General features: G+C 39.3%; 1 protein-coding gene across 7 annotated transcripts in view; it reads left to right on the top strand.

Annotated features, from left to right (window-relative positions):
• Positions 1-16604, top strand: part of ERG (ETS transcription factor ERG) — a 210830-nt gene that overhangs the window by 150406 nt on the left and 43820 nt on the right. For 5 of the 7 annotated variants that reach the window (XM_045002483.1, XM_045002478.1, XM_045002484.1 and 2 more), the window contains one exon: positions 15897-16114. In XM_045002483.1, coding sequence (XP_044858418.1) covers positions 15897-16114 — 218 coding nt within the window. Of the gene's footprint in view, positions 1-12179; positions 12223-13332; positions 13378-15896; positions 16115-16604 lie in introns of those variants that run through there. The other 2 variants (XM_045002482.1, XM_045002479.1) reach the window with 2 other exon arrangements.

Here is a 16604-nt window from a genome sequence, read left to right as displayed (position 1 = left end):
CTTGCAACACTGTTTTGGGTAGGGCACCTAAAATACTTTGTCACTTAGTTCTGTTCCTTATTTTCTGTTTTTATGTCCTAGACAACCCAGATATGGAAACAGGAGTTAGAAACAACACTGATATTTGTCACTGGCTTTTACCAGACATGTCTCCATGAACTGTGTGCACAATACCTGCAGGAGCTCAGTGCTTGGGTTTTCCTGGTTTAAACGAGTCTCATTAACTTCAAAGATTGCACAGTTCATCCAGGAAATAAATTAAATTAATTATTTTTTTCTGTATTCTTCTTCTTATAGAATGAAGTGTGTTGTTTGCCGTACTTTGTGTTATGAACTTTTATTTTTGCTGGAAGCATAAACTGCATTTGTTTACATTCATTACTGAAGCAATTGAAATCATGACTTGTACATTGTATAAAATGATACAACCGTTTCTGGCTCTTGAACATATAAAGGTGTTCCTGGAACCTTAAAACTCAAGGTGAAAATCAGTTAAGCTTCTGGATGATTTTGAAACCTCAAATCCTTTGAAATAGTTGGCAATATGCTTACTGCATATTTGCAGTTGCACAACTCTTCCTCTTTGTGACTTTTAAAGTTCCTCCTTCCTTTTTTCTTTAAGTCCCTTGGTGGTACCAAAACAGCGGGGTTTTTGTTTTGCTTTGTTTTTGTTTTATTTTCCCCCTCTCGTCTTGGTGTAATGCATTGTTCTGTGGAAATGGGTTGTTTTGAGTTCACACTTTGTTTTCCTGCTGTTTTTCTGGGAAGTTGGATATGGCACAAAAGATATGGGAACAGCTTGTAGGAAATGGGTTTGTTTGGGGAAACAATAAAAGAGCAACTGATTGCATTCCTCCCAGATGTATGTTTTAATGTATAACATACAATATTTTCTATGGCATTTATAAAAACAAGTGGAAGATAAACAAATCAGAGTATTTTCTTTTGAAGGATCTTAAGCTTTGTATGAATACTGCTTCATTTCACATACAAATGACTATTAGTCATCTAGTTTTACTACATTCCTAATGTCTCCATTGTGCCCTGAGTTGGGGTGGGAGGGGGCACCTTTACTGTTTCCTACTCTAATATAAATATCTAAATGCTCTGGGCTATGTATTGCCCTCATTCCACAACTAAATCGCTGATGTCAGTCTAAAGCAGTACATAGTCCTTTCTGTTGACTATAGAGGTTAGTGATATTGCAATGGTAAGACGTCCTGAAGCAGAATTGCAGACAATTCTTCTAATTGAACTGACTATATCAAGCATCAGAAGCTCAGCTAATCTATGCTTGTCTAAATCTGCTATGGATACAAATCTGCACAGATTGCTTAGGTTTATTCATATCCATTTTTGGTGCAGTGATCATCTACACATACGTTTTCTTTCTTTTACATGTATGCTACAATATATTATAAGTCAGATCTCTTTTATTAGTCATATACACCTCTACCCCGATATAACGGGACCCGATATAACACAAATTCGGATATAACATGGTAAAACAGCGCTCCGGGAGGATGGGGCTGCGCGCTCCGGCGGATCAAAGCAAGTTTGATATAATGTGGTTTCACCTATCATAGAATCATAGACGGTAAGATTTTTTGGCTCCCGAGGACAGCGTTATATCGGGGTAGAGGTGTATGTAATACTTGATCTGACCCAGTTGTATCCTTTAGATAACTCTGTAATTTTTAATTACATTTAAAAAAAATTGTTTGTACTGAACCAAAGCCCTGATTCAACAAAGCACTGCTTAAAGTTAAACACATGCATAAATCTATACCTATTCAACAAAATTAATAAGCATTTGCTTAACTTGATGCATGTGCTGAAGTCCTATTGGGACTTAATTGTGTTTGTGGCTGAATCAGGGCCTTACTGTTATAGCATTGAACTTAATATTCATTTGATCAGAGCAAAAAATAAAATGTACTTAAGTACAAATTAAGATATTGATTACAAACGATTGTAGAAAGGTATGTTAGGCTATACACCGTAAAAGCTATCATGACAGGAAGTCATAGTGCACATATACGGTGGGCCCACTTAAAAAGTTCATTCTGGTTTTAGACAGGGGCGGCTCTAGGCATTTTGCCGCCCCAAGCACGGCAGGCAGGCCGCCTTCGGTGGCTTGCCTGCGGAGGGTCCGCCGAAGCTGTGGGACCAGCAGACCCTCTGCAGGCAAGCCGCCGAAGGCAGCCTGCCTGCTGCCCTTGTGGCGACCGGCAAAGCGCCCCCCATGGCTTGCTGCCCCAAGCACGCGCTTGGCGTGCTGGGGCCTGGAGCCGCCCCTGGTTTTAGAGAATACTTCAGGGCCGTTTCTATACCTCGCTTTGCAGGTGTTGTGTGGGATTCCCCCATTGCTGGTCTAGGATTGTGTATCCCAGTGGTAGCTCCACTGCAATCCACAAAACTCCCACCAAAACTTGTAGGTACATAAATTCACTCGGCGCCTAATTTTTCAGGGTAAAATTTTCCTTGGCATCTGTGTTTCTGCCCCGGGCAAGTGCACTGCTCTCTCCTTCTAGGTATCTGGACACATATCTCCTACCTAATCCCCAGAATGGTCATGAACTGGGGAAAATAGACAGCTGCCTAAGGATCCCCAATCCAGTACTCATGCTCAGAGGCCCCCTACCAGATCCAGTCCAATTCAAAATTTGACTACAGAGGGAGGTGCTCACCTCTCTCCCTAGGGATGGGAGAGACCCAGGTTCAATTTCTCCCCTCTCTGCCAGAAACAGATAAATGATTTGAACCTGGGTCTTCCTTCTCTCAGGCAGGTGCTTTAACCATTAAGCTATGAGATGATCTGTTCTAGGGCTTTCTCCATCTCTCCTGTTGAAGCTGTTCCATAAATAATGAAAGAGTGCAGCAAGGATTGCCCCCCCAGGTCTCCCATCTCTCGCCTATCTACTGGACGACAGAGTCAGTCTCTCTCTCTCTCTCTCTCTCTTGCCTAATGACTGTTTCATTTTGGATAAATACCTAAATAGTCATTGGGCTAAAAGTTATAAGGTAGGCACCACCACCTACTCCTCCTCTGGCCATTTTGTGCAGAGGAGGCAGGCATCTAACCCATTCCTACAAGAAATTGCTGAGGCACCTAATCTGTCTGACTCCAAGCTGGTTTCCATTTGTGGATCACTAAGCAGAGCTAGGCGCCTCCCTGCAGCCCACACTTAGAAGCCTATCTCTGAGAGAGGGGCAGGGCTTAGCTCACACCCCTCTCATCAACATCTACCATTGGCTACCTTAGGCAGCCCCCACCTAGCATACTGGCTTTTGCAGATCACGTTCTAAAGTGCCTACCTCTCCCCATTCAGTGTACAGGGACCCTATACGCACCTAACTCAGGCTTTGTGGATCACAGTGTTGTTCCTGTGATTTTCTAGTCACCTACAAGTAGGCACCATGATGCTCAGCATTGCAGCCCCTAAGTCCCTTTGTGGATCCCACCCATTGTGGATATAATAAGTGGTCGTAGGTTATGGTTAAGTAGTGGGAAGAAGAGTTGTTAATGTTTGCAATGTTATGTAACTTTGAGCATGTCTCTGGAACCTCTCCTCACTTAATCAGCTTCATTGGAATCTTAAATAAGATAAAAGAAATCACATGATGTCTTTGTTTTGAGATTTCCGGGGTAAATAAATTGCAAATCCAAAACCACAAGGACTCAAACTGCATTCACATACAAACTGTAATTCCATATTGAGATGTGTAGCTTTGATAAAACACAATTCTTTAAGACATGGTATTTAGGTTGTTGAGGCTACCTGTTATTCCAACGATGCAGTATAGACACACAGAAAGAATAGGATTGTAAGACTAGAATGATGTCTGTGTATAGGGTGGTGCAGCTATTTTGGCTGCGAAACTAAATTTCACAATGTCATTTTGATCTAATAGCAAGGAAAGTTCTTAGCAAGTGTGGCATGCAGCCTCAGCTCATTTCCTTTTGGGCTGTGGCCCACTTTACAAACCTGCCACCCATTTTGCCAAACAAATCTTTGCTTGAAAGAAGACTGAGACAAAAACAGATGTTTGCACTTTTTAACAAAGTAGAAGGCTGGCTGCTCTTTCAGATTGATAAGGTCCAATGCTGGAGTAGTGCGGGACAAGCAGCGTGCTGGCACTGCTCCGACAGATTAAAAGGAGTTTTTGATCCAAGTACTCTCAGTTCTTTAGCTTTTTTTGAGTCCCTAAAGTTATCAACAAAACTGAAGAGTAAAATAGTTTGATGGCTTTCAAAGTGCATAGCTGAGAATAATATCAGAATGAAAAGGAATATAGGAATCCGTTTAAATCACTTAAAGAAATAGCCCTACATGCCTCAGTGTTACAGTGTTTTACAGTATGGAAGTACAAAAATAAACATTCAAAGCGTGATATTCTTTAATGTTACATATACAATATACAATGGGACTACTGAAGAATACAATTGTATTTTTTGGCACTTGAGTTTGTCTGGACCTGGTTGTTTAGTGATAAATATCCTGGGCCTGATTGATCATTGTGTTATTCCAGATTTAAACCAGTGTAACTACATTGATTTTAGGCTTTCTGTTCCATAAGGAGAGATTTTAAAAGGCACAAAAACTTGTTAGGTGCCTAACCCGCATTGGAAGTCATAGAAGTTGCACATCTAATTCTCATTTTGCCTTTAAAATCTCACTCTAATTTTTCTGTTCAGTATCTGAGGTGTTTATCTTTAATTTTTCTGTTTAGTGTCTTTATAACTATTATAATCCATGGTCATAAGATAAGACCTGCCTCTTATTTCTCTGCTGTATTCTATACTTTTTAGTTCTTATTCTTGAAATATCATGTAATTAGATGAGCAGGCGACATCTGAATACTCAGCCATTGTCATGTCATTGATATTTGGCCAGAATAGCTCAATAATCATCAATATTTTTTTGTATAGGAAATATGTTTGTGCTCAGAGACATCAGTGCACAAGGCCATAAACCTTTGCCCACTTTAGAGATTTTATGTAGCTAAGATAATGATGAAACTACTGCAAGCTTGAGCCAGTCACAAGCCGCAGTGTGCCACTTGTTTGAATAGCCAAGTGGGCAACTAATACATGAAGGTTAGAGCTATCTGAGCCATTAAGGATTGACCAATAGATCTTGCTGTTTGTGTGGAAGAAGTAAAGGTGCTAGATCCACCTGTGCATAGCTGGAAGAATGTCTTGTTTTATCATGGGATGCCTATTCCCCGGTCTTGTGAATTCTGAGGTCAGCTCCCTATCAGAGACCTAATGAAATGCCTTGTGCTATGATCCTTCCACTAAGCAGAGCCCTGTTCCCTTGGGTACCCTATTGAAATCACGCTAAGAGATCAATTGTGCTCTACAAGTGTTTCCCCATCCCAAGCCAGTTGCAGGACTGGGGCTTTAATCTTTGTAGCTGAACAAAACTGCTGTATAACCTTATAAGAAAACATAACAACGCTGTACACTGTTTTTACGAGACAGTGTTTATGTTGTATGATGAGCATGGCATGAGTGAAATGGTTCTTCTGTTTCCATCATTTAATTCTTGTCTGGGACCTTAGTTTTTAAAAATTTAAATGTTACTTAAAATTATTCTTAGGTGGTTTGTGGAACACTGCACTATGAAATGGAAGGTCTTTAAGTCAGGCAATCATTTAGACTTTCTGATCTATGGAGATGATTTGTCCACAAATCTTCTGGATGTTATATTGTTGTCTCTATGCACTGGAGACAGAATGGCCCAATAGAGGGTACTAGGCTAGGAATCAGAAAGACCTAGCAACTAGTCCCAGATTCTTGGTCACTATACCTCAGTTTCCCCACCTCTGAAATGGGTATAAATGATATTTGTCTTCCTTTGTAAAGAACTTTGAGATCTGTAGATGAATGCCTGATGCTATATATAGTATCTCATGGAGAAAATGTTAAGAGAAAAGCATGTGTAGCAGTGTCTTTGGCAAAATTGGGGCTTGCTGATGTTCTGGAAATGATATGCTATACAGTAAAATTCTCTGATAATTTATACTGAAGCTTTGTGCATTTCTAGTAATTAGAAACAAAATATTTCCATTACAATACAAAATATAAAACCTCTTGGTTTAGTCTTTCAGCCCTTATCCACAATCTTAGTTCCAGTAACGTCAAGAGAATGACTCACATAATTAGGGCTGCAGGATCAGACTTCACCTGCCCAGGGCTTTTTCTCTTCGATAAATCTGGCCTTAAATTTTATAAACTTGTTTTGATTTAGGATTGGATTTTATTATTATCATTTACAAGTGGGACTGTAGCAGTGTCTCTCCCTTGCTTTCAAAAAATCCTTTGTATTTTTCCCAGCAAGAGGTCAAGATATTAGATAAGTGGCAGCACCAGGTCTTTACTTGGATTACCATTGACTTCCCAATTGCCCTTTTCAGATAGATAGAGGATGTTAACTGAACTGGTAATAAGATTCTCATGGGTGGAGGTGAGGATGAATTTGTCTTTCCTATCTTGTACTAGCCAAGACTTTTTGTTGTTCCTTAACTCTCTCATGAATATAATCTGTGGATTTCAGTCTGATCTAATGAATCCAAGTCTCAGAGATGTATGGGTAAAACACATTCCAGATGTGTGCTGCAACTCCTGAAGCAGGTGGCTGCATTTTAGGTTGTAACTTTTTCCAACATATTCTTTACAGCCTATTGTGTATCTGTTGATGATGCTTCTTTTGAGGATGGTCAGAATAGAGTTGTAAGAATGGCATGGTCTAATAAGCTGTAGCAAGGTTTCAGTATTAATCATTACACTTTTGTTTCACTTAGTATTGCCTGATACAATGAATTCAAGGCTCAAAGATTTGGCTATAAAATAGGCTGCAAGTTTGGGCTGAAACTCCTTCAACAGTTTAACCTCAGCATGTGTAGAGCCCTGCAGTGGGACTGGGATCCTGCAGGTCCCACAGGCCCCGCTGCCATAATAGAGGGATCAGGTAAAATGTATTCTGTTGTGGGCAGGATTGGGTGGGTAAAAAAACAGACTGTGGGAAATTGCAGGAAAACATTAAATCTCTCATCAGTTTGTCATAAATATAATTTCAGCAATGTAAAGCAATTTTTCTTTTTTTTTTTAAATAAAGGTTTTAATGCTTAAATTTAAATGACGGCTAGAAAGAGATTTGATGTCTATTATAACAGGAGTTAACGTATTTTTACGTGGTTTAAGCAAGATTTGTTTTATTTTTTCAGTGGTAAAATTTATATATATATTAACCAACCTCTTTTGTTTTGTTTTAAAGCAGCATGGGGGAATCTTGCAGGATCTAAGATTTTTGCGGGTGGGAGTGGGATAAAAATGCAAGAAACAATGCGGTAGTGAGTGGGAGTGGGTATTGCAGGGCGGGACAGAAGTGGGATTAAAAATATAGTCCCGCACAGGGCCCTACTCCAGCACCCTGTGTTGCATGTTTCAGACCTGAATAGTGTGGAGTTGTCAGCCTGAAAGATTGCCCAGTGTTCTGTGAGCTATCATTGACTGTCTGGCCACTGGCCCCTCCTATGGAATCTGTTGCAATGTAGAAATGACATTCTTTAGCCTGTTTGAGATGAAGCTTTACTACCCAGAGAGCTACTTCCTAAAGCTGTGGAATAAACTTTTTAAAAAAGAATGTATGTAAAAGAACACAATAAAAGTAGCAAGATGGAGTGATGAATTTCTGAAAGCTTTGCTAAAAATCACCTGAAATGGTTACATTAGTCTGTACTGTGTGCTCTTATCTTAGCATGGTCTGATCTTTATTTGACTCATTTTTATGACCACAGTTTCATGCAATGACTCTTGATTCAGAAAACTGATGTTTTACTGATTGTGGGCCAGACACTCAGGTTAAATGGATGTAACTCCATTGAAATCAGTGGAGTAATACCAATTTACAGTAGCTGAGTGTCTGCCCCAACATTAAAAAATGTTTTCACTAAACATGGGGAAGATAGAGATTGACTGGCTGGAAATCTCTTCTTGCTGTCTGGCTCTTGAACAGGGCCGCCCAGAGGATTCAGGGTGCCTGGGCTCTTTGGCGGCGAGGGGCCCCCGCCGCCGAATTGCCACTGAAGACCCGGCACTTCGGCGGTGGGTCCCGGGGTGGAAGGACCCCCTGCCGCAGGTCTTTGGGGCACTTTGGCAGCGGGTCCCGGAGTGGAAGGACCCCCTCACCACCGAATTGCCGCCGAAGACCTGGAGCAGAAGAAGCTCCGGGGCCCCGTGAGTTTTCCGGGGCCCCCAGTATGAGTGAAGGACCCTGTTCCAGGGGCCCTGAAAAACTCTCGTGGGGGCCCCTGCGGGACCTGGGGCAAATTGCCCCACTTACACCCCCCCCCACCCGGGCAGCCCTGCTCTTGAACATGAAGATTCTTTTGAAAAGGTTTGGAAGGTTCCTTTTTAGATCCTTCTAAACATTCAAGCAAGAAGGAGAACTGACTCTTCACGTACATCCCATGACTCTTCACATACATCTGTATGTTTTTGAATTCATATACATCATTTATCACCATTGTACCTAAACCAGCTATAAATTCTACCAGATAAACAGATGGATGGGGGAATGGAGAGAAGATGCAAACATGAGGTTTCATAAGGTGAAGTGCAGGGACAAAGCCTACTTAACGTGTTCATGGGTACATGAAAAATGGAGCTATGGAAACATTTGTCCAAATCTTCAGATGTTGTAAAATATAAGCAAGAAGATTAGTACAGTGAAGAGTGGTACAACAGGAAGTATTTAGCAGAGCTGGTCAAGAAATTTTTGACAGACCAGTTTTCATCAAAAAATGCAGTTTTGTCAAAATTGAAACATTTCTCCAGATCATGTCAATGGTGACATTTTTATTGGGATAATGTCAAATCAAATAATTTCAACTTTTTCATGTTAATAGTGACAAAATATTTGGTTTTGATAGATGAAATGTTTCATATTGATTTTATTATTTTGATTCATTTAGTTTAGAATTCTACATTATATTAAAATAATAATTTTAATACTATACTATATTCATATATTCTGTTTGATATTCTGTATATATAATATTTTCTATTGTCTTACAATACTTTGACATTGTCAAAATAAAACATTTTGACATTATTGGAATGAAAAATTTAGATCTCTGTCACTTTTTCAGAATTTCCATTTTGTGAAAAAAATTAATATTTCAACTATGTTTGTTCCGATTCAGAACAAATTTTTTTTAAATCTCAGAATTTCCTGCAAAACGGAGTCCATTTTCCAACTGTAGTGTTTAGATAAGCAAGGGAAATTATTTCCAACATTGGGAAATATAAGCTTATGCATCTAGGAATATCCAGATAAATAAGCATTATAATATAGATTCAAGTTAGATGAGGGGAAAAGGAACTGATAGCGATGGTGAGGAATATAATGAAAATAGGGCCATAAAAAGTTTATGTATTTAAGTTAATACATTTAAATACAAAAGAACTAAGTTCCTTTATTTAAGGGGCTAAAAAAGGCTGCACTTGGAATATTATTTACATTTTGCAGATATACTTTAAGAAATAATAACCAGGTTATAGAGAAAGTACAGTGGAGGGCAACAAATTCATTTGTGGTACTGGAGGTCTGTGTTGCAAGAAAAGGCTCAAACAATTTAATACATTTCTTCTGGGACATAAGGAGACTGGGAAATCATCTTGTTACAGATTTCAGGTAGCTAAAGGGGCCAAAAAAGATCTAGGATATCTATTCTACCTGTAATAAAGAGGGTCCAAATCATGGCCATATTTGGAAAAAATGGGAGGAAAGAGTGAAACTAAATATTAAGAATTCCTTTTCTTATGTCTGATCCAACTCCTATCAAAGTGAATGGAAAGTCTACAGCTGACTTCAATAGGAGTTGGACTGGGCCTTTAGTATGTTATTGGAATGTTGAACAGTCTACCATATGATGATATGGGAGCAGACTGCATAAATGAGTCTCAGACAAAGAGGGGTATGTTCTGTACCTGGTATAAAGATAATACCATTATTTCATAACATTATCCAAATTCATTTAACATCCTGCTACAGTATATTTTTCAGTAATCTCCTGCATTAGTAGATTACACTGGTTAATGGTATGCTACATTAAGAAGTATATTCTTCTATTGGTTTTAAATTTCACTGGATTAAAAAAAAATCTTTCATTGTGTCCTCAATTTTTGAGATTGGAGTAAAAGAAGGAATTGATCAGGTTGTATATACCCGTCATAATGTAGAGTATCTCAGTCATGTGTCCTGAATATTCTATTTTCCAGGCCAAGTAATCATGCATTTGATTAAATAAACATCTTCGTCCTAATTATTTTATCCTATTTTAAAGCCATTACTGTATCTATTGTTATAGTTATTTGTCAGTCTGTTATTCTTTCTTTTTCACTTATCAGCAAAGTATAAACCAAACCCAAATACAAATATGAAAAAACATTTAGTGCTTTTATCACTAGAACAAAAAGTCCAAGGGAGAAGCCAAGTATTGTGGAGTAGGAGGGAAAAAAAACTCTCTGTGAAAAATGTATTTTCTTTTGTGCTGGTGATACTCTCATAGAAATTTATGCACAAAAAATTGAAAATATTTGTCTAATATGAATTTTATTTTTCATAATTTATCAAAGCATTATATTTCATGCACATATCTGAATAATCTTTCCTGTCTGCCATGGTAGCATGTGTCTCTTCATGCCGTGTCATGTCAACCACTAGTTACTGGAATTGAAAGCTTTAACTTCTGAGGTGTCATGAAATCCAGGAAGATGATCCATCCATTACTGTAGCTGTTCCCATAAGGGTACAAAACTTGGCAAGTTTAAAGGAAGTCTATTAATGGGTCTGTTTACTAATATATTAATATTTACTTTGCTTTATCCCACTGACCTACTTGAAGCTACTAAACTGGTTGGGTAACAACATATGGGTATGAAAAAAATTTGCATGAAAATGGGCAATGCAAATATTTAATAGAAATATAACTGACACTCATATGCAAAATTGCATTTTGTTGATCAGTTACAGTATTAATACATGTAAGACTAGATCATGCAACTATTATTCACACTGATGAGCACATACAGCTAACTACAATAGGGCTACTTGTGTGAGTAAGTGCTTACCAATATAAGCAAGGTTGCACAGTCTAGTCTGCAGTGAATTATTTACATTACTCTTTAAAATTTTAAATGTCAAAAATTATTAAAGTTTTTTACTTTACATTTGTATTTGCAAAATAATGACAAAGTGTGTTATATCAAATATGTTAAATATGAGAAATTGCAGTTAGACTATTCCTTTCCTAGCCTTCATGATTGAGGTGAATGGCATATGAAAGTCGTTTTTACTCATTGCAGTTTAGACCTGATTAAGTAATAAAAAGTCTGTTTCCAAATAACTTCTTTGACAATTGATGAAGGAATTAGTGAATAATGTTTTAATGACTATTATTTGGTCATTTATATAGAACTTGTTACAAATGGAGAAAACATAAAAATTCAGGATCACAGTCTTAGTTAATAGAGAGAAATCAAGGCTAGATAGTATGGGCAGAAGTGTAGGAGGAAGAGTTGAAGGCTATTTACTGTCTGTTTTTATATACCATATTGCTTATTGAATCAGAAGTTTTTATGTAATCAAGAGACAATTTCCATATTCCTTAATATAATTTTTGTATTTTCCTACAGTACAAATATTTGTCTTTAATATGAGACTGTCTCTCTTATTACTGTGATCCATCCTTAAATTGTTAGATATTGCTTCTTCTTTGCAGTGTCTAGGATTGGCCTAAATGCTGAAGTGCCTTTGGCCATTAATTGCTCAAACCACCATAGGCTTTAAGCTTACAACAAAAGCCATTAAAAAGTCAGTATTTGCCAATTCTCAGCACACAGTGCCCACACATGTACCACAGGTATCTTCTACTTAAAGTACAGGGAAAAGCTGTGGTAGTCTCAGATATAATTGTGTGGTAGCTGTTGACACATCATGAAATTTCAATTGCAGCCACTGTACTTTGAAAAGAAGCAGATGGCAGAAAGTATGATTGCATGACGGGAGGAGTTGTGGAATGGCAGTTAAGCATATTGCATATTTCCAGAGATGAAATCCAAGCCCCACTGAAGTCAATGGCAAAATTCCCATCGACCTCTGGGGTGAAATCCTGGCCCCAGCTGGAGAAGGATGATGAGTCATGGAGGAAGTAAGGACAGTCTGTTTTAGGTCATGCTTTTACATATGTTGACTCCACAGACTCATGGAAATGCTTTGTCAACCACTGCAACTTATTCTGGCTCAGAGATGAAATAAGACTGACTCTGTTGTCCACCCTGTGTCCCTACATCCTTCCCAATGGAGAGAGGAGGCATGCGGTGTCACCCAGGTCTCAATAGGAAAACATCAAGGGAGCCAGTAAAGGTTGAATAGTTGTAACGGAGAGTTCACTCTGCCTCTAAGCCCTCCACATCAGGTAACCGAGCAGCCAGTCTCAGAAGATGACAGAAGCACAGATATTCCGACATTGCCTCCATAGCCCTATACAAACGTAATGGCTGCTAAATCACAAGATAGGGTATAGACTACTAAATTAGATGAGGAATTCCTATAGTGAGTTGTGCATGTTTTCCTTGGAAATCATCTATAATTGAATATTTTCTTGACATATGAAGCTAGACTCAGTCTCCTGGGTTTGGTTTTGGGTTTGGTTTTTCTGTCACAGTCTCTCAATTATCCACTATAATCCTAACTAATTGGCATAGTCTTTCTGGTGGTCAGTATAACCTGCACACAAAGTTGAAATATATGTACTCTTTTTCCCCTTTGTATGATATAATGTGTTAGTTGTGCATTGATAGCATATTGAAAAGTAATTAAGATGTGAGGCAGATACTATTGTTTTGCACTTATTTATCCCAATATATGCAAATTTAGTAAATCTCATCTCTTACAGTCTCCATTTGTTTTCTATAGTTAGTCCAAAATTGTCTTCATTTATGTTATTTAGAGCCAGGTTTTGTTTTAATGCTGAATAAATCATGTTTTTATTCAATTGTGGGTGGGAGATTAAGTAAATAAAATCAATGAGTGGCATTTTGATGCCACTTCTGAAGACAGCTTAATCTGTAAGCAATATATAACAACATCCTGGCTTGCCATATTTGCAATTTTGCTTCTGCTTTCTCTTGTATAATTCACACTTTCTTATACATATTTATGGTAATCAGTATTGCCAAAGTTAACATTACATAATGTGTTATTCTTATTTAGTCCCTGTACTGACTCCTCAGTGGAGCAGAGGCGAAAGAAGCGGGTAGAAAACAGTCTCAGACACTGGATGTCAGTCCGTTCAGTGCTGCGGGTACGTGGTCAGGGGTGTGTATATTTTCATGGAAAATTACTCAGAACTTTGTAAAACAAAATATTTTCCCCCCAAGTAACTTTATTACGTTAAATCTTGTTATATGAAAATAAAAAACCTTGGATGTAAGGATCCCTAGCTAATTTAGTAACTGACTCAGCATCAGCATTAGGGGGACATCACAACCCTTTTCCCTCAGCCCTCCCTCAGGCCCAACCCCTGTGGAGCCAGGCTTGGAGGGCAGAAGGCCCCAGCAGATAACACACACTCCAGGAACAGTATGTAGTCTGGAGCCCTCCACAGACTTTCCCAGCAGAAATTAAGGTGACCAGGAGTCTGGTTTTGGACTGGAAGCACGTATTCGAAAAGTGACCCTGGAGGCTCCGGTCCAGTTAGCGGTGCTGCAGACCTAAGGCAGGCTAGTCCCTACATGTCCAGGCTCTGCACTGTGCCCCGGAAGTGGCCAGCAGATCCAGCTCCTAGTTGGGGGAGGCATGGGGTTCTGCACGCTGCTTCCACCCTGAACACCGGCTCCGCACTCCCATTGGCCGGGAACCGCTAGCTGGGTAGCTCATATGCTGCTGTCAGCTGGGGTTGTGTGTTGCTCAATGTCCAAAGGATCAGCCAAGCAATCACCTCCATTTGGTACCTTGGATCTCTCCCTGGAATCCTGGGCTAGCCTACCATTGATCCCTGGGGCAAAGGACCCACTGGGCAGTATCTGCGCTCTTCAGTTCTGTATCAGCCAGAGCAGAATTTGGCACTAAAGGGTTCAAACCTGCCCTGGGCTGCACGGGTGCACAAAGTTGGTATTATGTCTCCCAAAATTTTGTCAGCCAATTATGCCCTCTAACCAAGCTACAGTGACTTTAAATTAGTTCATAATAACAACAAGAAGAAATGAAGTAACAGCATTAGTTGCAATGGCATAGTAAGAGATAAGCTTATAAGCTACATACAGCACTGCTTCATTGCCGGGTTCAGTCTCCAACTAACTAGAGCTGCAGCTGCCTTCAAAATGACAAATCTTTTGAACTCTGCCACCCAGAATGTTGCAGTCCATAAAGGTGCAGTAACCATGCTGTCACCGCAGTGGGGAAGAGACTGTAGAGAACCTCTTCCCACACATGCAGCAAAGTAGGATCTATACACACTGCTTGAGGAAGCATTCTGAGAGAGAGAGATGGCTAATGGGGTGGTCAACATGCCACATCCTCAAACGGGTGTGGTTTGTGGTTTAGGGGTGGTGTCCAGCCCACCAGCTGGTTAGCACCTATTCTGCAGCCAGCAACAAGTGCTAGGCTGGCTTGCATTTTGTTTCTGCTCATAGGAAGAGCAGGATCCCTGAAACAGAGGTTGGAACCAGCTATATATCTTCTCCCCGTCACTGTATTATCTTGGAAAGAAATTGGTCCTAATTCTATAGGCAAGAAGGAAGAGAAACTCCCAAGGAGTCAGAAAAACCAAACCTTATTCATCTTACAGGGGAATTAATGCATGGTACTCATTGTTCCTTTCTCCAAATATGGCTTTTTAATTTCTTTATTTTAAATGTGTTAAAGGTTTAGTTAATTCAGTGTTGCTTAAAGATGCTAGTTAAACAGCTCAGGAGACTGAACTTCTCTTTTTGTCTACTGAAAAGCACAGTGGCAGAGCATGCTTCACCACCCTACTCATCCCATCACACTGCCTGAATCATGACCTAGAAAGCACCTTGAGGGCAAAAATGTAGTATATTCTCCAGGCGTCTCCAATCCTTGGCCACTCTACTGAGACCAAAAAAATTGTCAATTGTGATGATAGCTTTTCTGATGTAAAAAATTCATGATAGCAACTGAATAGAGACCATGTACTCATTTCAGAAAGACCTCCAAACAGAGCAGACAATAATGACTTTTGGTCCTTTAATCTGGGGCAGAGGTGATCTAATGACCTATTGGACAGATAAAGGCTCAGTATTCCATTACACATACCCTAAGCCATCCAGTCCATTCATGGTATATGAGAACTCCAGGATACGAAGACACCAGGATTCCAAGAGTAGAAGTTTCAAGGACCAGATCATAATTTGGAGTAAAGTTGTTGAAGTCAGTGCAGGGTATGTCAGTTTACACCAGCTGAGAATCTGGCCTCTAAGTTCAAGCCTTGAAAGTGAAAGATTTAAGTTCACTGCTACTCCTGCAGTGTTCTATTTAGTCATTAGATTTCTGTTATTTTTTCTGAACTGTTAATAAAGCTTGAACATGGTGCATTTTATTTCCTGATTGGAAACATCCAACAGGTAAGTTCTCTGGGCAGGTACTATCTTTTGGTTATAGGTTTGTACAGTGCTTAGCACAATAGGGCCCTAGCCTATAGCTGCTACCGTAATACAAATAAATAATAATAAGCATGCAAACAATTAATGTATATACCCCACAAGACTTTTGAGACCTATCTCATTGTCTTAAGGGATTTTGTAGTATCTGTATGACTTCTCTGACACAGTGTCATGTTGATTTCTCTGCTTTGGTTTTCAGGAAGCTTTATCAGTAGTAAGCGAAGACCAGTCCTTGTTTGAGTGTGCCTACGGAACGCCACACCTTACTAAGACAGAGATGACTGCCTCCTCTTCCAGCGAATATGGGCAGACATCAAAGATGAGTCCGCGTGTCCCCCAGCAAGACTGGTTATCACAACCACCAGCTAGAGTCACCATCAAGATGGAATGTAACCCAAATCAGATTAATGGGTCAAGGTAATGAGGCTAGAGTTTAAAATTACTAGCAATGATGCTTACTACTATCTGTATCTTACCTATCAAGGTACTAATATGGTCCTTACCACTGTAGTATCCGAGCTCCTCTGCTTACCAACACAATGTGGAAATATCTGTCCATGTCAAAATAGGATTTAGGGGGAAAGACATCACAACAATTTGAGGCTTGTGTAGTTTTTGCTGTTTTACTCTGACTTGAGTTTAATTCATAGTATTGTGACGGCAGATGTAGCAAACTTATCTGATACAATATATTTACTAAGTGTTTTTTCAGAAGCTAAAGGGGATTTAGTGGGAGAATATAACTTTAAGAACTGTAATTGTCTGATAAATAGAGCTGTACTAAATTGGAGAGTGCTTTGCCCATGTGTTTCACATAATGTTTCATCATGAGATTTTGGGAAAATGGATATTGTTCACAAAGCCACTTCTGTGCAAAAAGTTTGTGAACTTAAAAAAAGGAGTAAGT

This window comes from Mauremys mutica, chromosome 1 (genome assembly GCF_020497125.1).
Source record: "Mauremys mutica isolate MM-2020 ecotype Southern chromosome 1, ASM2049712v1, whole genome shotgun sequence".
NCBI classification, from domain to species: Eukaryota; Metazoa; Chordata; order Testudines; family Geoemydidae; genus Mauremys; species Mauremys mutica.
The sequence above is the reverse complement of the archived record's forward strand: the minus strand, read 5'-3'. Positions and strand labels throughout refer to the sequence as shown.